The sequence below is a fragment of the Harpia harpyja genome, chromosome 10, assembly GCF_026419915.1.
Source record: "Harpia harpyja isolate bHarHar1 chromosome 10, bHarHar1 primary haplotype, whole genome shotgun sequence".
Classification (NCBI taxonomy): domain Eukaryota; kingdom Metazoa; phylum Chordata; class Aves; order Accipitriformes; family Accipitridae; genus Harpia; species Harpia harpyja.
In genome coordinates, this window is record NC_068949.1 from 18,731,855 (window position 1) to 18,752,799 (window position 20,945).

Here is a 20,945-nt window from a genome sequence, read left to right on the forward strand (position 1 = left end):
AAACATCAACTACCAGGCCTTTATTTATAACTTATAAAAGTAATCGCATTTCAAATCTGTCCAAGGGAAAGAGGGGCTGCTTTGGTTTTTTTAAGCTATGAATTTTGTTACCAAAAAACTGCTGTATTAAGCACGAATGCTGACTATTAAAAAGCAAAGCCAATAAAAACGATCCAGAGGACAACATTCCTTAATGGAGTCCATAAAACACAAGGACAAGGGAAGGACAATTTGGAACAAAGTGATAGGAAATTAATACCTTTTACTGCCAGTTAGTCTTACAAACAGAACAAATCACATCAATGGACTTAAAAAAAATAAAAATAATATACTTTCAAACTCATCATTGATCATATATGCTTGGAAAGTTTCAAGCAGGATTGAGTTTAAATCCTCAGACACTGCTAACCACACTGGGCGTTTTGCCTTCAACATTAGTAGGCAAGGAGCTACCCCATGAACCTAATACCTTTGTACATCCAGGTGTGAGGATTTTTGTTCAGGTAGGGAACTATGGGAGGAGAAATGAGAAGTGGTTTGCTGTTATGTTGGGCTTGGTTTTGTTTTAAACATCAGAGACCAGTTTTCAAAAGCTGCAGGGTTTGGATGCTGCCATTCAGACATAGGCAGAGGTTTGGTCTAGGTCCATTTCCAGTTTTAATAAACCAGTGGCTGTAATAAAGGACAAGGAACTTGAAAATGTGCAGGGTTAAAGATATAATATTTTATAGTTCATTCTGCAAGGCAGAAAGTTGATATCTCACTAATGCATATTAGAGGTTGTTGGAGAGTTTCCAAAAATAAAGGACCTAGCTTATTTTTTTGTTTTTATTCATTCTGCTCTATAGTCTGTGGTTTTGTTTTTTCCAGCTTTCCATTGCTTGGTGCCAGCTAGTACAAAATACTTGTAAAATACTGTCTGTCCTCATTTATGCTGATGGTCTGCTGGTAGCAATGAAGCCACCTCAACACTGGGACCCTAACACTGAGATGCCCCAGCTATAAGACTATAGAAAAAAGCTAAGAAATAACTGGATATAAATTGTTTCCGCAGGAGGAAAGAGTCTTGTCCTAATAAATTACACTGGATTGAAATCGGGTAAAAATTGCACTGATTATTGAAGATCTGTATCAGCTTGAGGATTGCACCACATAGGCACAAGTCATTTTTCCCTGTGTTTATCCCCCTTTGGGGACCACTACCATTTCCCACCACATCCCACTTACGTGACTAAACAGCAAGGAACGAGCCAGAGACACATGGGGTGGGGACAGAATCAGCCTCAGCACCCCTATCAGCAGGGAACCAGCTCGCCAGGTGAACAATGTCAAATACAGACAAGATCAGAACTAGTTTATCATCCAGACTCATATTTCTGCCAGGTTTTGAGAGAGTGACTGAAGAATACATGTTGAAGCTATGACTTGAGAGACTGGAACACTGAAATAGTAAAATAGGGGGAAATTCAGGATAACAAATTACATCAGTGGAACAGGAACAATTTGGGGTCTTGTTAAGCCCAGGACCTTAGTCAGCAATGACACACTGGGGCAATATTATTTTAACCCTTTGACTTCTTGATACAGAGTTCAGTCTGCTCTTTGAGGGGCCCTGCTCTCGAAGAAGAACAACAGGGAACAAACCTACGTTATCTGTGGGCTGTTAGCAGCCGTTGAAAAACTGTCAGCTTCATTCCTGAGGAACTGAGGCAGCTTCTGGGCAGATGAAGCTGGCACGGGCTGTGCTCCAAATGCCCCAAAAGGGAAGAAAAAAGGAACTGAGTTCTCTTAGGCGGGATAATAACAACTGCAGCTGCAAAGTCCCACTGAAAGCAAGGCAGAGCCCTTAGGCTGTAAGTTTAAGTTATATTTAAAGGATTAGGAGGCAATACTGCCACATGCTAATTATTTCTGCAGAAGCCTGTCAGCCTGTCAGCTGGACAGGAACCACCAGCCCAGCTCCCAGGGTGACCCCCAGCCCTGCTGGAAAATCCTCGTCCCTGCGGCTTTGTCCCAGCTCCAGCCAGGCAGGAGGGATGGAAAGGCTCCCACACGCCAGGTCCACAGAGCCCCTTGCCACTGGCAAGCGGGATGGCTCAGGTTCAGGCAACGTGAAGAAACCCCTGAGCCAGCGCTGGCAGGAGGAATGGGGACATGGGGACAGGAAACTTTGCAGCCCTGCAGCACTTGCAGGGAGCTGTGTGCTCTGTTCGTATCTCCTCCCCAGCTGCAGGCTCAGATACACAGCTGATTTCCCAGCTAACATATTAGTGCTCTCATCTTTTCAATTTTGTGGCTCCTCAAATACATCGGTTTACCTCAATTTTCTTCTGAAATACTGTATCAACTCCTCTCCTATAGATATAAAATACTCTTTTCTTCTGTATTCTAATGTACTGTGTCCACACTGTTCTGGTTTCAGAGTCGTTTCTGTTTCACTGATCCATGTGGCACTTTGCTACATGTTACCGTGGCTTAGTCTCTCTTCAATCTCTCACCCTTGCTCTTTCACCTGTGTTCTGAGTTTAGAAAGAAAAAAAAAAAAAAGTGTAAGGAATACGTTATCCTGTCCCCACAATGCAGCATGCTGCTGTCGCACCTCAGGTGTGACATTGGCAGCAAAGGACATTCCTCCGCTGCTGGCGGGTGGAGGTGCCCCCTGCCACCCTGCTCCTCAGATGCCCTCTGAAACAGCTATGGAAGGAGAGGATATAAACCTCATTAACTGGGGCAGTAATTAAATGGGAGTAAAAATATCATCAGCAGCTGGGAAATGCTGCTGTGCCGCCTGCAGGTGAAGGTAACCAGCCCCCGGCTGCCCCCCATACCCGCTGCCTCCTCCACCTTTCTCAGGAATCAGATCTTAATGTCAGAGAGAAGCATTAGCTGCAGACTTCAAGAAGTCACATTTTTGAGCATGGCCAAGAAGCGGGGTTGTAAAATTAGGGGCCGGCCACAGCTTTTGGGTTTGCATGCCGCAGGACCCCACAGGAAGGGCATGTCATCCAGCCATCAGGGTACAGTTTGGCCGCCCTCTCTTGTGAATTGTGTGCTGAACCAGATGAGGTTTTATAACTCTGCTTAAGGCGATCTGGGCCAGGATGGTTTCTGGAAAATTATTTCATATTATTGTAAAGGGAAAAAAGCATTTCCTTTCATTTCAGCATGAAGCAAACGGTGCTGAAAAGGTGGAGAAGAGCAAGACATAATTATCTTCCCCACTGTTCCACACCAATTTCTATGCATTTTGTAACTAACCATCATATAATCCTCCAGTTCACCCCAGAAATGAAGTCATCCTTACAACTAAAAGAAGTATCTAGCGTTCCTTCTTTATGCACTCCCGCATCTGTGTGCATGAATACTATTTTCCAAAATCCAGGGGCATTGAACCGCTTTTCCAGTAGTTTCAAAACAACTGGAAAAGAAACAGAATAAATGCACTGGAAAAATGAACTGCTTTGCCTTGACCCAACATGACACAGCCAGTTCCAGCAAGCGGTTTGTAACAACAGCTACCCCAGAGGTGGCCAATCCACTGGTGATCTCCCCTTTTGCTGTCTCGTGCTTTGAGCCCTCAAGCTCTGTGTGATCCTGTTCACCCTGCAGTCAAAGGAAAGCATTTAACGGGGAGTGGGGGTTTTTCCCCTATATATTAAATCCTTGCACCTCTTTTAGCTTCAGCGATTTGGGATTGATGCTTTCAGTGAGACAGGCCAGATTTCCCAGAGGGACGAGCCTGCAGCCCAAAGGGATGCAGGAGCACTGCTTGGAGCCAAGGCAGCTGCGTCCACCTTCGTCCTCCAAAGGTGGGTCAGTGACAAGAGCTCGAGAGCTGCAGCCCTGCCAGGAGACCCCCGCCCTGCACAGGCAGGCGGGAGCAGCGCAGGCTGAAGGCAGATGCCCCGAGCCCCCCCTCGTCCTCCCCCGCTGGAGGCACAGCTGCTACATGAGGGGCACAAACCGGCGATGATCAGCAAACACCGCACACGCCTGGAGTTCGGTTTCCCAGTCAACATCTGCCTTCACTGGTAGGTTTACTGGAAAGACGATGGTATTAAGGCGTGATTTCAGGCGGGTGACTCACGGGCAATCGAGGGAACGGCGTGCTCTCGCTGCAGTCTGGGGGAGTCGCTTTAGCACAGGGCAAGATCCAGCTGGACATTAGAGGGAGTGCATCTTCAGCACCCAAATGCCTGTGTAAGGAAAGCACTAGCAGCAGCACATGTGTTCACGGTGCCCTGCGACAACTGCCCGGCTGCACCCGCTCCCGGTGGCAGCAGTGCCGCTGCCGCGTCCCCCTGCCCACGCCACGCTGCCCGGCCCCACCGCCAGCCTGCAGCCCCGAATCCAGCCCTACCTTCAGAGCCTCACGGCTGTCGGTGCCACAGCTGCGAGCGCGCTGCTGTGTCAGGAGGAGGTGGGGAGGACGGCCGCGCTTTCTCTGCCGCGCAGGGGCTGAGCACGCTCCCTCCTCACGGGGCACAACAAAGCTCTGCCTGCACCCTGCTGACCCAGGGGTGCCACGGTCGTGGCCAAATCTTCCGGCAGTGGGCCAAATTGCAGCTTCCTTCAGGTTTCCTCTGTGGGGTGGGGGGAGTAGGTATCTCAGGGGACTGAGCTGCACGGCCTCGTATCAGGAGCCAAGGAAGAGTTCTCTCTGCAGCTCCCTTGCTCTGAGCTCTCTGTTGCTTGACATCACCGACTGTGCACAGAGGAGAGCGGGTGATGGCAACAGCAAGGAGGGAGGCATCCGAGCCAAAGGGCTATTTTGTCAGGCAGCTTTGGGCCGGGAGCTGCTTGACCTGGCGTACGTACACCGTGCCCTGCAAAGTCAGCCCCAGCTCTCGATCCGAGGCGCTGCCACAGACCCAACAGCAATCTTAAAGACTTCCCTTGTCAGCCACAGGTAATTAATGCTCGCGGCGCCTGTCGGGGCAGCAATCTGCATCGTTTCCCCATTGCGCAGGGCCAGCCTATTGTTTGCGTACGCCAGTGAGTCAAGGGGCCAAGGGTTAGTGGGTTAACAGCTACGTAACGTCATGCTGTGCTCAGGGTGGGGGACATGGGCTGTAGCTCCGTGTTTGGGTGTAACTGCATGCTGGCCCCAAGCTATAACCCTTTCACCCCTGCCCAGCCAGCCTGCCTTGGCTCCGCTGCATGCTCCTCCCACAAGCTGTACAACCCCGTACCAAAAAAGAATCAGACCAAAAAATGCAAAGCTTGAGCTTCTGCAGTTTAAGCAAGGAAACGTTCTTTAAAATTGCAGCAAAAGCGTTTATAGGATCCTGGCAATATAAGCAAAGCATGTGACAGGCTGCGAGGCCGAGACTGCGTGCTGGCATCCCCCAGTTTTTAATGTACAGAATCACGCAGCTTTCTCCAAGGACACTTTGCACTTTGTTTGGCCTTGGCAACCATCAAGTTGATAGCAACACCGCTTCCAAAAAAATAAAATCCTAACCAAACGCTGACTTTTGGCAGGGAAAAAAAAAAAACCCTAAGACACTGCATCATTTGGAGCGTGCACTGTTTAGTACTAATGCAAAATTTATTGCTCCAGCAAAGCCTAAATACTAGCAGCTGCCGGCTCCTCCTCACACTCCTCTGCATCTCCGAGGACCACCTTGTGTCAGCTGTGCCAGTGGTGGGGTCGGAGCAGCGAGTCCTCGGAGAGCCATGCGAGCCCGGCCCAGGGCTCCTCCTCGGGGCCAGGGTCCCAGTGGAGGCTGGCGTTGCAGCTGCTGCGCATCACTAACAGATCGCCTTTGGCTCGGCTGTGACAGCGGTTGTTATTAGAGAGACACCAGCGACACGAAAGCCTCTCTGGAGGAAACTGCAGCCAGCCGGGGATGAGGTAGGAGCAGTGGGGGAGAGTGAGCAGGAAAACCACAAGACACTTGCGCCTGCTAAAAATGATTTCCACCTAGTAATTTTAGCAGCTGTTGTGTTCCTCTGCCTACCTTCCTGGATAAACTTTAAGTAGGAGGTGAGTGAAAATGAGAACGGTGACAGAGTTTTTCCCCCCCAAATCTCTGTATCTGCACATTTTTAACTTCTCCCTGACCCATCTTAAAGACACAGTCAGTTATTTTCTCCAGTTACGTGGGTTTTGTCCTGGCTGGTAAAAAGAACCGGGAATTCACACCAACATTTCTCGAGGGTGGTTAAAAATAGCGACCCATTGGAGGAGGACGGAGCCGCACCAGCACCCCTGGTCCAACCCTGCACCTCAGCCCATGTAGCCAGACCTGCCTGCCTCAGACCTCCAGGCCCGGGATATGGATGCAAAAAGAAATGTAGCTTCCTAATAAATAATAAATGCTGTGAAACCATTGCTCCTTCCTGCCTGGCGAGGGATGGTTTCTCTCCAGCATGTGCCGGGGTGGACCTCAGCAATGCCCTGCCTCTGCGTGGAGGTGGCCCTGAGGAGCGGTCGCTGTGCCTGTCCCCTCACCCTATGCCCGCTCGCTCGCAGCTGCAGTAGCCACATTTGGAGACGATGGGGGGAGGACGACTGGAAGAAACCCTCTCTGAGCCCTGCGGTTAAGCAGGTGCTCTGCTGAAACACACACATGTTGAAGCACTCATAGCAAAGGCTGCAGTTCAGTTGGAGGTACGCTGACATTTACACACAAGCTATAACCTGTATTTTAAAGCTCAAAAATATATATGCATAGTGAGCACAGGCTAACATCAAGCAAAGTGCATGGCGTGCTATCAAACCAGATGAAGAATTGTCCCCTCAATGGGGACAGGTAGACCAGAGCAGCAATTTTAGAGCTTGAAGTCCGCTTACATGCTCATTGATGCTGCCCTTCCCCGCGGCCTTTGGGACCTGAACGTTTTGCTGAATTCCTGAGAGATGACGAGGTGTGCTGCTGAGCAAGTTTTCCTCCTTTCTTCTCAAACTTCATCAATCCCAATGACGACTGAATTTTAGGTTTTTGTTCACTTAACCAGCTAATAAATAACAAGCAATTTGGAGTTGGCGTTAATCTCTGATACTGTTGCACTGAAATCAAGTCAAAAACACCAGTGACATTTTATTTCCAAATACGTCCCAGGACATCTCCTTCACCACTGACAGAACAGGCAGCAGGTACTCACAACCTTCTGCAGTGAGGTCCCTCAAACCTTTCTCCACCTAGGTACAGCATCTAAAGTTGAACAAGCTTGTCCTCATTCAGATCCCCTGTAACAGAACCACCTCCCTCTCCCGCCACAGCGAGCTCTCCAGCCTCGGGCAATTGCCTCAAGTCCCTTCATCTCCCACCATTTATAGCTCGCAGTGAAGGTCCTCCTGCACCCCAGCTCTTAAATCATGCCCTTGCCAGCCCTCGACAAGCTTGGCCTCAGCTCTGACAAAAGAAGAAAACCACCTCTTTGCTGCTGTTTGCCTCCTAAAGCAGTGAGCCACCCGCTTCCCCACTCCTTTCTGTCCTACGGCTCCCCCAAGCCCAAGCCCACCTCTCCACCATGCCAGGGCACAATGGGGCACCTTGTGCAGGAGCAGGAGCTCCTTCTCTTGGAGGTTTTCAGGAGGAGAGAAAACCCCTGCTAATCTCCATCTGTCTGCCCTCACCCAGCTGGGTACTGCTGGGAAAGCAGTTTTGCTCACATGAAGCAACCTGTACGCAGTCCCCGTTACGTACAGGGGAGCGAGGCAGGGGCTCAGCCAGCCCGTGGCGTGGCACGGCACGGCCCTGACGTGGGGCTCCCAGGCCTCAACCAGTGCAAAGGGAAAGAGGTTACATGGGAGAGGTACTTGTGCTTTCACACTGCTACGGCTCTTTTCTCTCCCGCCATCTGGCAGCTCACCCACGCCTAACGCAGGGTGCAGGCTCTGGGTGGCCGCAGCACCCCGAGCAGCATCCCGTGGTAGACATAGGGTCTGCATGGAGGCAGGAGAGCATGGAAAAGGCGTATCCAGAGCTGTTGTGGAAAAATCAGAGCTGAGAACTGGAGAAGGAACGTCAAGGCTCAGGACAACTGTTGCCAAAGTTCAGTTTTCAGTCTGACAGCGCAACAAATTGATGTTTTTGGCTGTGAAGATTTTGGGCCAAAATTCACCTGTGATCAGCTGGTTCATACTATAAACAGAGTCAGACTCAATACAAAGATCTGCAGTTCAAGATTTGAAAGTTTTTCACTGGAATGTCAATGTCTTTTTAGCGTGGTTACTTTTAAATTGGGTAGAAAGTGTCCAACTACAAATCCTCAGCTAGCAGCAGGACATCCAGATTGTCCTTGAAATGTCACGTAACATGATTTGTACTCTAAGTAATTCACTTCTTTGAGGTTCTGACTGTTGATATATTGCTACCAGCAGAGTATACGGCATTACAAAAGAGAACAACATTTTGTACCTCGAATGTCTTGACTTCAAAGAGTTTAAACTTTATAAACAAAGAGACATAGCCTCAGTCTAGCACCAAAGAAAGCAGTTTATGTAAGCAGAGAGTCTGGAACAAATAATTAAAACATGAGACTAAACAAAAACATTTGTGAGTTTGTTGAAACAACTTTGAAATATAAACTCATTTTTTCTGTGTATATTTATTTGCACTGTACCTAAGGGTGCCCTCTGAGCGTGTTATTTCTTACTTGTGTTGCATTTGGAAGCACGTCAGTGGTAGCCACCATGGAGCTCGCTCTGCAGGCTCTTTTCCCGGCGTGCCCATGCCTCAACCCAGAGGCAGCCTGGATGGGCCAACCCCTCTTCCAGCTGAGTGCAGACTTTTACTCTAGACATCCAGGTGAAATCCTGCAGTAGCACACTGCAGCTCCTCTCAAGGCCACAGCTCCATAGTGAATGCCTTTCCTTCTCTTCTGTGATCTATTAGAGCTGTGCAGGATTTCTAATCAGTAGTCTCCCCCAAAACTGTTTCGGACGATATACTCCATTTTAACACCTTCCATCGCACCCCAGCAAGCCACAGATCACGGCGATGCGCGGCTGTGGTTGGGAAAGATGCTACTTTACTGATTTGTCTTCTCCCGCAGGAGCTGAAGGGTCAAGGATCCCCTCAAGGGATCGCAGGGTTTATACCCGGCAAGACATGCAACTGCAGCTTTAGGTGCCCGGGCAGTAGTTAAGTGCAGCTCACCGCATTTCAGCGTAGCTGAAAGGGAGCTGCGGGACAGCGCGTTACCAACACTGCCGTAATTCCACCCGCTTCTCACCTGAATTTAGCGGTGCTTGCTGACCTCTAGCTCCCTCCGCCGCGGTCACGAAGGAAAAGGCGCCGCCGAAGAGGTCAGCGCTGGCGTCACGGCGGCGGCCGAGCACGCCACGAGCGATCGCCTGGTGCCATCTCGCGGGGAGCGGGGCAACAGCGAGTCCCGCCCGCCGGCCCGAAGGCGGGCTCCGCGGGCGGCGGGGGTAAGGCCTCCGCGGGAGGCCGCTCACCGGAGAGGACGCGGAGAGGCAGGAAGAGCGGGGGAGCCCATCGCCGACATCCCTCGTCTGCCAACGGCAGCGTCGGGCAGCGACTCATCAATTGCTCCGCCTGCCGCGGGAGCACCCGGTCCACCGCCCGGTTTGTGACCACTAGCCAAGGGTCGAACCGAACTGGACAACTACAGTCTAACCCGCTGGGGGAGAAGTAGTTTCCGCGCCGATCGTTTGGTGGGGAGATGTATTTCTTACACCAGAAAAGCAAAGGCTTGATCTAACCCTCTGCTGCACTGGAGGGCACCGCTCTGCCCCAGAGCTGCTGTGCCAGAAGCAGCACTGAAGTAACAGATCGCCGGGCAGGGCATGGAAAAATCACACCGTACTTCAACGGGTATGGCAGCAATTTTTCACATTTTTAATATACACATGAATAACATTAGTTACTCTGGGACCACTCACCTGCTTTTAAATAAACCATGCTCTGAATTGCTTTAAGATCAATGCTTTTTACCAGCAGAAGACAAGGAAAGCACATCCATTTAACATCTAAATGTATTCAAAAAATAATTTTGGGCAGTTTCCTACCTCACAGTTGCAGTGGATTAACTTTAGAAGTCAAAGTCCTTTTCTGTACATGACAGGGCTGTGAAGCTGAGTTTATTGTTGTCATAACGTCTATCATTTTGCTATAAAGGGGTACAAAATCCTGGAGGAAGGAAGTCACAAACAATTCCTGGCACTGCCTAACTCTTCCTATTCTAGCCCATGATTTTGAAGCTGACAAAACCATCAAGCAAGGCTGCAAAAGGAGAACCCTCTTCTCCTAGTCACTGTTTGCGATACATGAGGGCTAACAGGAGAGAAATGGGCACTTAGGATCCTCCAGAAAATTAGATCCTGGCAGAGAATTACTAGCAAAGGCCAATTTCTGTGTACTTACCCATGAACTGCAATCCTGACTTCAGGTTGCATACGGAAGCAGACAAGCTACCCAAGACTGACAGCCACAAGACCACAGAGGGCTAGGGCCAGCCATCCGGCGTGCCGAGGTCCTGCAACCCTTGCTGTGGCATACTGGGTGCCACAACTGCCTCTTAACATTAGTACAAGCTGTAGTTGCATATTGTCAGTATAGGAACACTGCTGCAATGCTGCAGGGTGCAAGATGTATACTGGAATAGAGCTCTGTGCCTTTTCTTTTTAAATAATGGGAAGCGGGGCGGGGAGGAAAAAGAAAGTAAAAACAGGAAGAACAGTACCCCAGAAAAATTCGTTTTGAGGAAGATACTTTACAGAAGAAAACTTTAAGAGATTGACCAGTTTAGTTTGTCAAAACTTTAAGACTCACATTACACTGCTGTAAGCACCCAAGCAGCAAAGACTTTCTTCTGGCAGACAGAAGTATGCGGAGGACTGGTATCTGGAAACCAAAGCCAGCCCCATGGAGACACTGCAACCCGTGTTACTAATCAAAGGGATTCTGCAGGTCTTACATATGTATCTTCTAGTCAAGACTGTGAGCCTTGATGGAAAATATTGCCTTTTACATTTCCAAAGTTAGGGCAAAACCGTGCCTGTAAAAGCCATAGCCATACGTAATACATCATAACAACATGCATAATACTATTACTTATTTAAGGCTTAACACAGTTCTGAGAAAATGGACTGCTTTGTGGCAAAGCACCTTCCATTGGGCTTTCCAGTCTACAAATACCGCTGACACTACAGGCAGATCCTAAATTCTTACGGTCATCTCTGATAACACAGCAAGGAAGGAGCTTTTCCTCAATTGTCCAGCAAAAAGCTGGAACTACCAGCTTTTCGAAAAGGAATTCAGATATTTAGAAAAAAACACCCAGTAAATTTACACTTTCCCCATTATCTCTGAAAATTGATAGAATAAATCAGACAAGAGTCTCAAAACCTGAACCACTATCCATATACCAGATATTTTAGATTCACTAGCGAGAGGCAAAGCATGGCACCATTACCCCATCTCTTGCTGGCTGTACCTCTGAACAACAGCATGGCTTCTGAATACCACTAGATCAGACACATCGCAAAGTGGATGGAATAGAATAGCCCGAGTAAACACAACAGGTTTCAGCTCCTCACACTCCTGCTTTCAAGTAAGTGTGCAAAGTCATATTTAAGAAAGGAACAGACTTTTTTTGTGGTCAAACTGTATTTAATTATTTTTCATATAGGAATTAAGATAACAACAACAAAAAAATCATTATTCTATCAAACTGAAATAAGCCAAACCAGCACAAATTAGTATTTAAAAAAATCCTACAAAGAAAGATGAAACAGCTAGAGTGGAAAGAATAAAAAGCTTTTCAATTCCATTTTCTGCAAAATTACACTCTGAATACTACCTCATACACACAAGAATGCAGCCCTCAGTGGAAAAAAAAATCCAGTGCAAAATAGTTTTAAACCCACATATTATCAGAATGCAATGGAAGTAAATTCACATTTGAAGACAGCCATCACATTTTATTTTTCTCTTCAGTAACAAGATTATTGCACAAAAACAGTCAAGTGCTTTTTTCCTCAAGCATTAATACTTTACAGCTTTAGTGATTCTGAAAGTGATGTTGTGAGGTTCCAACATTTGTTACTGCTCAAGTACTCCACATAAAACATACCAGTTTATACAAATGAAATGTGTTTATCTGATCAGCTGAATTCTTTCGTTCTCGTGCATCAACCCCAACAATAACGATTTTGTTGCACCAATTAGGCCTTGCGATTTCGTGGTGACCGATTTTGACTTCTGCTGATGATGTATGAGAAGAAATCATAATCCAAGTAATACCCAAGGTGGGCTGACTTCGCAGGACCAACAGGACAAAAAAGCAATGAAACCTGTTTCTCACTCAAGAAAGCTTACTTTAGTCTGATTATATTCTCAAAGTGCAAAAATAGGCTATCTTTTGAGAACTGTGCTGCATTCCTCACAGAACCAGGTCTCAGAGCAGAACTGCACTTCAAGTAAGTTCACAGTTGCATAATAAAAAAAGTCCCATGATCTTCTGGCTAATTTGTGGTCTTATTGCCCAGGTAGAGCTCTAGTAGTAGGCTAATTCAACCTAAAGCAATTTACTTAACCCAAAAGTCAAATTGCTCCATTGAAGCAAGGTAAGGTAGAGTTCAGTTTAAAACAGTGATCTGAGACTACAAAAAAAAGAAAAGATTAAAACAGAATTAATTTTAAAAAACCTACAACCACATATTAATTCTACTGGATAGACTTAAATTGAGACACAGAAAGATGATGTCTGACAGTCGTGTTGCAGACAGCCTTGAGAGCACTAGTTAGCATTACTTTTTCAAAATGATGAGACGAACAACAGAACAGGCGTTTATTAGCACCAAAGGAAACAAGGTATTTCTCAATTTGTATCTAACCCCCCAGGTATAGAACACTTAGTTGTCAACTCCACCACCGATTCTAACACCTGGAACACCCAAATACTGAGAACAATATCAACGCTGCAGTCAGATATGCTGAGTGACCGTACTACTTCTTTCAAAACGCAATGGGACTCTAGCAAATCAGTGTGACAGTGTGACTACCACAGTAGCTCAGTTAAAACACGTTTCAATTATTGTTTTGTGCTTTTAATCAATATTATTCAATGTAAGAATAAAAGCTGGACCAAGTTAAATAGGAACTATGGTTCCATAGGTGCTACTCATGGGATCAGAAATGTTTGGGGTTTTTTATGATTCACTTTTCACAGCATCGAAGTTGTCCTGAATGGTAGGGCAAAAGGCTAGGACAGCTGACCACAGTCAGTAATGACAATCTTCTTGGAGGTCTTTCCACTCTTGGAACCAAAGCTCTCAATTTTTTTCACGACATCCATTCCTTCCTTTACATGCCCAAAAACAACATGTTTTCCATCTAGCCTGTAAAACAAATAAACAAGGGCAGTTTTACTTAAAACAACATAAAGACTGAACCAAACTGAGCTCAGTGAAAGGATGTCTAGCAGATCTTCATAGCTCTCACCTGCTGATCAACTCTATGGCAAAGGCACAACTCCTCTACAAGTGACACGAAATACTTTTAGCTCTGGACCTTAGAAGCATTATGAGGGATAGCAGCCTTGTTACTCTCACAGCCCTTCCTCCCCCAGGTAGCACAAAACAATTTATTTTCCATTGTGAGTCAAGTAATTTGGAAATTAGAAAGAAAAACAAAACCCCTAAACCAAAACAAACGAACAAAACCCATCAACCCACAAACAAAAAAAAAACCCTAAGAAAATCTCAAACCCTCTGAATCCAGGCATCCATTCATCAGGTTAATATGCAGGGCTGAGAACCTACCACTCGGTTTTTGCAGTGCAAATGAAGAACTGAGATCCATTTGTATTGGGTCCTGCATTGGCCATTGAAAGAACACCTAGAACAACAACAACACCAGCAGCAGCTTATTAGATTGGTTTAACAAGTATGCAGCAGAGAAGACAATTTTCCTCTGCACATTTAGACTAAAGATGGACAGACAGAAGATGTGATGGTCTCACTTTGTCTCCAAATGATTTCTAATGCCAACTTCTTGTCTTTTGACTATTCCCTCAGGCCCAGCCTCCCTTCTTTCCACAGCAAGAATGTTAGTAATGTAATTAGTTGTACACGTCCTGAATGTGATTAACATCAGGTAACCTCTACTGCGGTTCAACAGCAGCAGGAGTCTCCTGTGATGAGGAAGTAACAACCCGAGAAAGAGACTACAGAATTCAATTAGATTTTCTTATGTATGGCTTTTCCTTTATTTTCTCTTGATTTAATTTGAGCTTAAAAGGACGTGCCTGTGTAAGTAAATAAGAAATCCCAGATTGCTTTGTTTCACTTCTGTAGTAATCATCTAAGTGAAAATTCAAGTCTATGACTTACGAAAGAGGAAAATAAAAGCAGTAATTTCACCTTTGTAGAATTCTAAGTAAAATACAAAAAAGCCCCACACTTTATTTTGCACAGTCCCTTTTATAGGAAGGGCAAGAGTGGCAATGTCACCCGTTACAGGCTGACTTATATTTGTACAGCATTCTACACAAATAAGCACATGCCAGGGACAATGCATCATTAAACTTCCTTGATATTTCTGTAACTACCAAGTGCCCCACACATCTAAAAAACCTTACTTTTTAAAAAATACATCTTCATAAACAATGCTTCATTATAGTCATCAGAAGGTAGAAAGAATATGTTTATTTACCAGGTCCTACATGCTTAAGTGTGAAATTTTCATCTGGAAATCTACTGCCATAAATGGATTTTCCACCAGTTCCATTATGATTTGTAAAGTCACCACCCTAAAACAGAAATGGCTGTTAACTTCACTAGTACATAGGCATTATTTTACATCAGAAGTGATGCTATTGAAAATATACTCACTTGCTCTAATTTAAAAGTAATAAAATCAGCAAATTTTCTTCAAGTTAAGAATGAGCATGGTCACATGAGGATTTAAAACCATGCAACTAGATGAAGATATAATCAAGCTAAAAGTAAATTTCTGCTCCAGATATTGCTGATATTCTCCAACTGACATCCATAACTCCAACAATGTGCTTCCTAAGTTACCAGCCCTGCTCCCAAACGTGATGCAACAAATAGCAGTAGTTTTAAGAAACACCTCAAAGACCTCAAAACAAAATCACCCAAATTCATTACCACAGGCAAGACCTGAGAACTCTTCTTTTCTCCCTTTCTTTCTCCCAACAGGTATAAATACTGGTCAGGATCTCCATTATTACTATTTGCTATTTCTAGGTTTTGCTGTTTAAGTGTTACACCTGAGCTATTTTAAACTTTCCTCAGTTACATGCTGTTTGCTGGGACAGATGTGACCACCTGTCTTAGGTTAGACACACAAAACCCAACAAACAAAAAAACCAGCCACAGCAACTCCCAGATTTGGCTACTACACACTGCTTCCAGCAATCTGCCATCTCCTCTCCCGGAAGCGACACCACCCACGCCGTCAAAGAACTCGTACCTAACGAGTATTTCACGTGATGTTCATCTTTCCATTTTCACCTTGAGCAATCTATTACAGGTGGTGTTACAGCTACTCCTACGCAGTCCCAGAAGTATGTTCTCCATGCTGCATGCCATGCAGAGGCATCTGAATTGCCAAGTCCTGAGTATAATGACCTCCAATTAGGCTATACCAATTGCCTGAATCATAGTAACACTCCATCTCAACAAGTGGAAAGGCCTCTACTGTTTCCTCTCTCCTTAAATATTTGAAACCTATGACAGTATTTCCACTCTGGTAACGACTAACAAGTAATTCCTAAACATTAATTCAGCATCTCACCATACCATGGTGTCAACCACCTAGTATTCTCATTTGGGGGATTTTTTGGGACAAAACGGGAAGGCAAGGAGAAGACTTACACAGACCTTCACAAATTAGTGGTAGAACTGAGTGTACAATTTCTATTTTTCTTATATGTATGTACTTCTGATCCGACCAAGACTTCAAAACTTTATCCCTTTGTCAGTATCACAAAAAACCTTAGTTTGCATTTCAAAGGCAAGAAAATAGGTCCTTTACAGCACACTTGTCCCACAAGGAGAGGGAACCATTACAGTCATCAGTTAATAAATAAAGCACAGTTACTATAACCTTAATCTCCAATTTTTTACAGAGCCACTCTACGATGCACTCTTGTTGCAACGTAGCTTCTTTTAAGGGAAGAGAGGACCACCAGGAATCATACAATCCAGTGCACTACAACAGCTGAAATCCTGCTCATCTGCCAAGCACAGTAGAAAAAAAGGCTCTCAAAAAGGCTTTTTCCGTTTGTTTTTGTTTGTTGTCGTTCTTGTTGCTGCTGTTTAAGTAAAAATTACTAACGTGCATGGACTTTAGTTCAGAATTTTGAAAGATCAATCCTTTAAATCAAAACAACATCCACTTCAGGTGCGTCATCCCAAAATCTACCCCAACAAACCCTTTTGGTTCCCTCCTCCCCTCCCTATTAGGGAGATGTTCAGAAAAAAAAGAAAAATTTTTTTTGTAAAAAACACACTATGAACAGATTATTCTACTAGGAATAAAGAGGAACACATTGTTTTCTTGGCTCACTTGGAGCACAAGGTTGATTGTCATTCTACTCACAAATGCTTCTCCCAAGCAATTTTACCAAATAAGCCCCACACTAAAGTACACTGCTACACAAAAGCAGAAAGCCTTAAACCAGTTTAAGACAGTCTACACATAATTTACATTTATTTGTACAAAAGATGTGCTAAGCAATAGCCGTAGCAAAAAGACCAGCAATGCAAGTCACACTGTCACTTCTTTATTCTGTAGTTAGAAAGGTTAGAGCAGAGCCACTTAAAATGTTACTACTAGTCTAACTGGTTCTAAAAATATATTACTAACATACAGATAAATTTAATAGCAAAAGTAAAAAAAGAAACATTACCTGGCACATAAATGAAGGAATCACTCTGTGAAAAGTGGATCCTTTATACCCAAATCCTTTTTCACCAGTACAAAGAGCTCTAAAGTTTTCTGTGAAAAGAAAGCATAAAGTATTATGTTGCCATACGTGATACATAATATAAACACGACTAGATTAACTCTGTCCTAAGTTTATACACTTCAAAAATTTTATAGTATCTTTAAGGTATTATCGACTTATTAGCTGTTTCCATGCTTTAAAAAACCTCTGTTATAAAGCTAAGGAAACAAAGCTTGTTTAGCCTCAGAACAGGGTACAAACACAACCCTTTTCAATCTCATCTCCCTTTTATTTTGCTGTTATACCTTAACACCAACCCCCCCAGCCTCCCCAAACCCACCACTCTGGAGTCAAAGATTTCATTTTCTGACTTTTACGCCTTTGTTCTCTATAGTAATTGTGAACATGATGCTTTTTTTTTTTTTAAAAATAGGATATTCATCTAGTGGAAACTGAAAGACAAGTACAAGTTTTTCAGAACCACTACATAAACAGATGAGGAAGGAAGCACATGATAAAACACAAAAACCTTGTAACATGAGTCCACTGATCAGCTAGTGACAAGGAAAACAAAACGCTATATGCTCTTTGGAAACTCTTAAGAGACACCATCCCTTCGGTTTATCCTTTCCCATTTGCTTTGGGATTTGATTTTAATGCAAACTAATGTGGTTTTTAAACATATTTATTCACCACTGATAACCAAACATAGGGACTGTACTGTCTCGGCACAAATTACAAAATGAAACTATGTGGAACGACAACAAATTATAACTCCTCGGTAGCACTGTTCTGACAAAGTTCCTACTGTATTTCTCTATTTAACAAATGGGGATGGAACACGGAAATAGTTTCCAAAAAGGTAACAAAATGTTCTTGTTCCTGAAAATCACAATCTAAGCCTTAAACATTTAAGTAAGAAATTCTGGAGATGCTGCCTTACCTGCTGTCTTTGGAACCACATCAGCTTTCAGCTGTGAAAGAAAAATAAACACATTAGGAAGTCAGCTTTTTCCATACACAAGAAAAACTTCTACATGGGAGGCGGGTACAACTGACTGCTCTTCCCAAGGCGATGAGCTATCTGAAATCATGAGCCACCCAAAATTCCAACACCTTAACACTTTCCAAGCATTTGGCTAGTAATTAAAAATATCCCCTCAATGCAACTTTTGGCAAATTAATGAAGAGCAACTTGAGCAGTGCCTAATGATTTCATTGATCAACACAATAATTTAGCAGTAACAGAGAAGAATCTTTATGATGGACCCCAAGGATCAAATCCAGTTTGGATACAACTGGAGAGATCAAAGTCTCCCCAGCACAGAGCCATCCGTTGAAATCTGCAGAAAAGGCAAAAGAAAAAGAAGAGCAGAAACTGTACATCAGAATTGACTCATGAAGTTACATACACGTTTTTTACCAACAAAAATTTCTGATTTTGATTGGTATGCATCTTTTTACTAATCTTAAAAACGTATGGTATTATAATTGCCTAGAAAAAGTGACATAAAGCCGGCCAAACCTAAGTTTTATCTAGTCACTCATCCCAACAGTGGCCAGCAGCAGACACCTAGAAACAGCATGGCTGTGGCAAGAAGTTAATGCTCCTTCCCTAGGATGCTCTCCTCAGATGCCTATAACTTGCAAGCTGAACCTAACCACAACTTAGCCAAAGATTCAAGGCGATGCTGCAACACATTCAGATATTTTGTAAACTGGGCACACTAAAAATCTTTAATGTGGAAATTAAATGCTGCCAAAAGAAATATAGCAACATTAATGCTATTTTTTATAATACCATCCAACTATTTACTACATCTCACCAATGGAATAAGGAACTTGCACAGTGCTATTTTTACAACAACTCCCTCAAGATGCTACTACCTCCTGAGAACACGAGAGCTGGTAGTGTCCAATTAATTTAGATGCTGACACTTTCAATGAATTAGGCTCTAGCGTCAAGGGAAACCCTTTTAGAGAGAACCCTTATGAACTACATTTAAAAAAATCCATCGATACAGACCCAACGTGGGTGCTGGAGGCAGAAGGCCACACTGAATTCCCTCAGTAGGCAGCAATTCGTAAGAGCAGCATTCCCTCTCCAGTGCAATGTTCTGGAGCTCATTCCTTCCCGTACACAACACATTTATTCAGAGGCACGTGCCTGGCCCTAAGGATACGTCATATGCCACAATTAAAAGTCTCAGCGCTTATCATGCTTTTCGTAAGAGCAGCGCGTACCACAGTTTTCCTGTTCAGGCCTTCTTTAAACGGCAGTTACTTCAGAGACTGAATTTTTAATGATAAAGCTGGCTGCGAGCTGGCTGTCGAGCTAGCTGCCAGTTCAAACAGAGCTGTGCAAACCTTTCAATGCACACGAAGCAGGAAGCTCAAAGAGGCAGCACCTCAGAAAACCAAAGACGAAGAATCAAACAATAAGCACCCGGGGGGGGCAAGGACAAAACAGGAGGAAGCTGGAAGAGCGGCTGAAGACCCCTGCGGGCGCGCTGCCCCAGGAGCACGCCAAGCCCTGGGCAGCCAGGCGAGGGTCCCACCGCTCACGGACAGCGCCGGACCCCCAGAGCCGCGCTGGGGCTTCGGGCACTTTCTCGCTGCTGGAACCGTGCTTGTTTCTCTCGAGCGAGCGGTACGCTTCAGTAGTTAAGTTTACTCTCGTTCAGTATTTCAGCTTTCATATCGCGGGTCAAAGTTTTCTCCCGCTGACGCTCCCTGCCACAGTACGGCCCAACCTCCACCCCAGGGCCCGCAGCCACCCCCCAGCACCAAGCCCCACAGACCCGTCCCGCAGGGAGGACGACTTTGGTTACCGGCTGCTGACACAGGCCAGCGGTAATTACCGCCGCAAACCGAAGACGGGTGCCCACTCCAGCCCTCTCCCGACCGCCGCTCGCCTCCACCCGGGAGGGAGCCACCTCACCGCCCTCTCGCCCAGCGAGCAGAGCCCCGAGGGCGGCCGGGCAGCGGCTCCGGCAGCCCGGCGAGGGCCGCCATCCCCCAGGCCCCTCTCACGCCCACACTGGGGGCGGCCGTGCCTCCGCCGCGGCCCCCGGGAGCCGGCGCTGGTGGCCGCGCCAGCCGCGTCCCCCCCCCCCCCCCGGGCCTGCCCTGACCTTGCCGCTCACCGACCGCCATGCCCGCGCGCCCTCCCCCGGGCCCCGACGCCAGGGGAGCCGCCGGCAGCCCCCGCGCCCCTACCTCCAGCACGACGCGTCCCAGCGGCTGGTTGTCGGCGCCCACGTCCAAATACACCACCGGGTTCGGCGGGCCGGCGCCGGCCGCGCAGGGACGGCGGGCGCCGGCCGCCCACACGCAGGCGAGCCCCGACGGCGGCAGCAGGTCGCCAGGCGGGCGAAGGAGGCGGCGGGCGGCGCTCAGCGCCAGCATGCCGCGGGCGGGCGTCCCGACGCACACCGGCACCCGCAGAGACACGCGGCCGGTGCCGCCGCGCCCTTTTATGGGCTCCGCCGCGGCGCCACAGCGCCCGCTGGGGGCGGCCCGCCGGGGGAGACCTGCCGGGCAAAATGGCGGCGGGGGCGCTGTGGGGCGAGGCGGGTTGGGGCGCCGCAGCTCGCCGGCTGCCGGCGGGAGGGAGCCGGCGCCCTCCGCCGAGAGCGGGCCGCTGCGCGCTCCGGCTGCCCTCGCTACTGCTGAGCAGGGCCCGTGCCGCCCTCTCGCCGCCCACCATCCGTTTCGCAACGGTTGTTAGGGGGCTGTTGGTTTGGGGGTTTATGTTTGATTGTGGTGGGTTGCTGTGTGGGTTTTGGGTTGGGTTCTTCTTTTTTTTTTCGCATTTCCTCACAGCCCCTCACCCCAGAGATCAGCGGCGAGGGGAAGTTTCTAAAATTTCGTAATTCCATGCAGTGCCTTTGGGCTTGTCCCGCAGGCCCCAGGGGAGCACCTCAGCGGGAAAGGCCGGGCTGCCGCCGTCACACGTGCGGGATAATTGGGCGCAGCAGAGAGATGGGAGTCACGGGCTGCCCGTGCAGCGTTACTCACCGAGAGCACCCAGGGAATTACGTCATGAC

The 20,945-nt window shown here is 46.7% G+C and overlaps 1 protein-coding gene and 1 long non-coding RNA gene across 3 annotated transcripts; both read right to left on the reverse strand.

Moving 5' to 3' along the window:
- Nucleotides 1-242: 242 nt before the first annotated feature.
- On the reverse strand, nt 243-4,428 carry LOC128147506 (uncharacterized). Its single transcript, XR_008237031.1, has 2 exons — nt 4,361-4,428; nt 243-4,196 (listed from the first exon to the last, which is right to left on the reverse strand). It is a non-coding gene; the product is annotated as an uncharacterized LOC128147506 (long non-coding RNA).
- Nucleotides 4,429-11,872: 7,444 nt separating this feature from the next.
- On the reverse strand, nt 11,873-20,374 carry PPIF (peptidylprolyl isomerase F). Of its 2 annotated transcripts, none has more exons than XM_052799705.1 (6): nt 20,116-20,374; nt 17,840-17,870; nt 16,858-16,946; nt 14,634-14,730; nt 13,742-13,817; nt 11,873-13,318 (listed from the first exon to the last, which is right to left on the reverse strand). In XM_052799705.1, exons 1-6 carry the CDS (start codon nt 20,302-20,304, stop codon nt 13,183-13,185), a joined length of 618 nt encoding a protein of 205 aa, XP_052655665.1. In that variant the 5' UTR covers nt 20,305-20,374; the 3' UTR covers nt 11,873-13,182. The 2 variants fall into 2 exon arrangements, with proteins under 2 accessions (XP_052655665.1, XP_052655666.1); XM_052799706.1 differs by lacking the exon at nt 20,116-20,374 and adding an exon at nt 18,923-19,038 and having other exon boundaries at nt 17,840-18,239.
- Nucleotides 20,375-20,945: the final 571 nt, after the last annotated feature.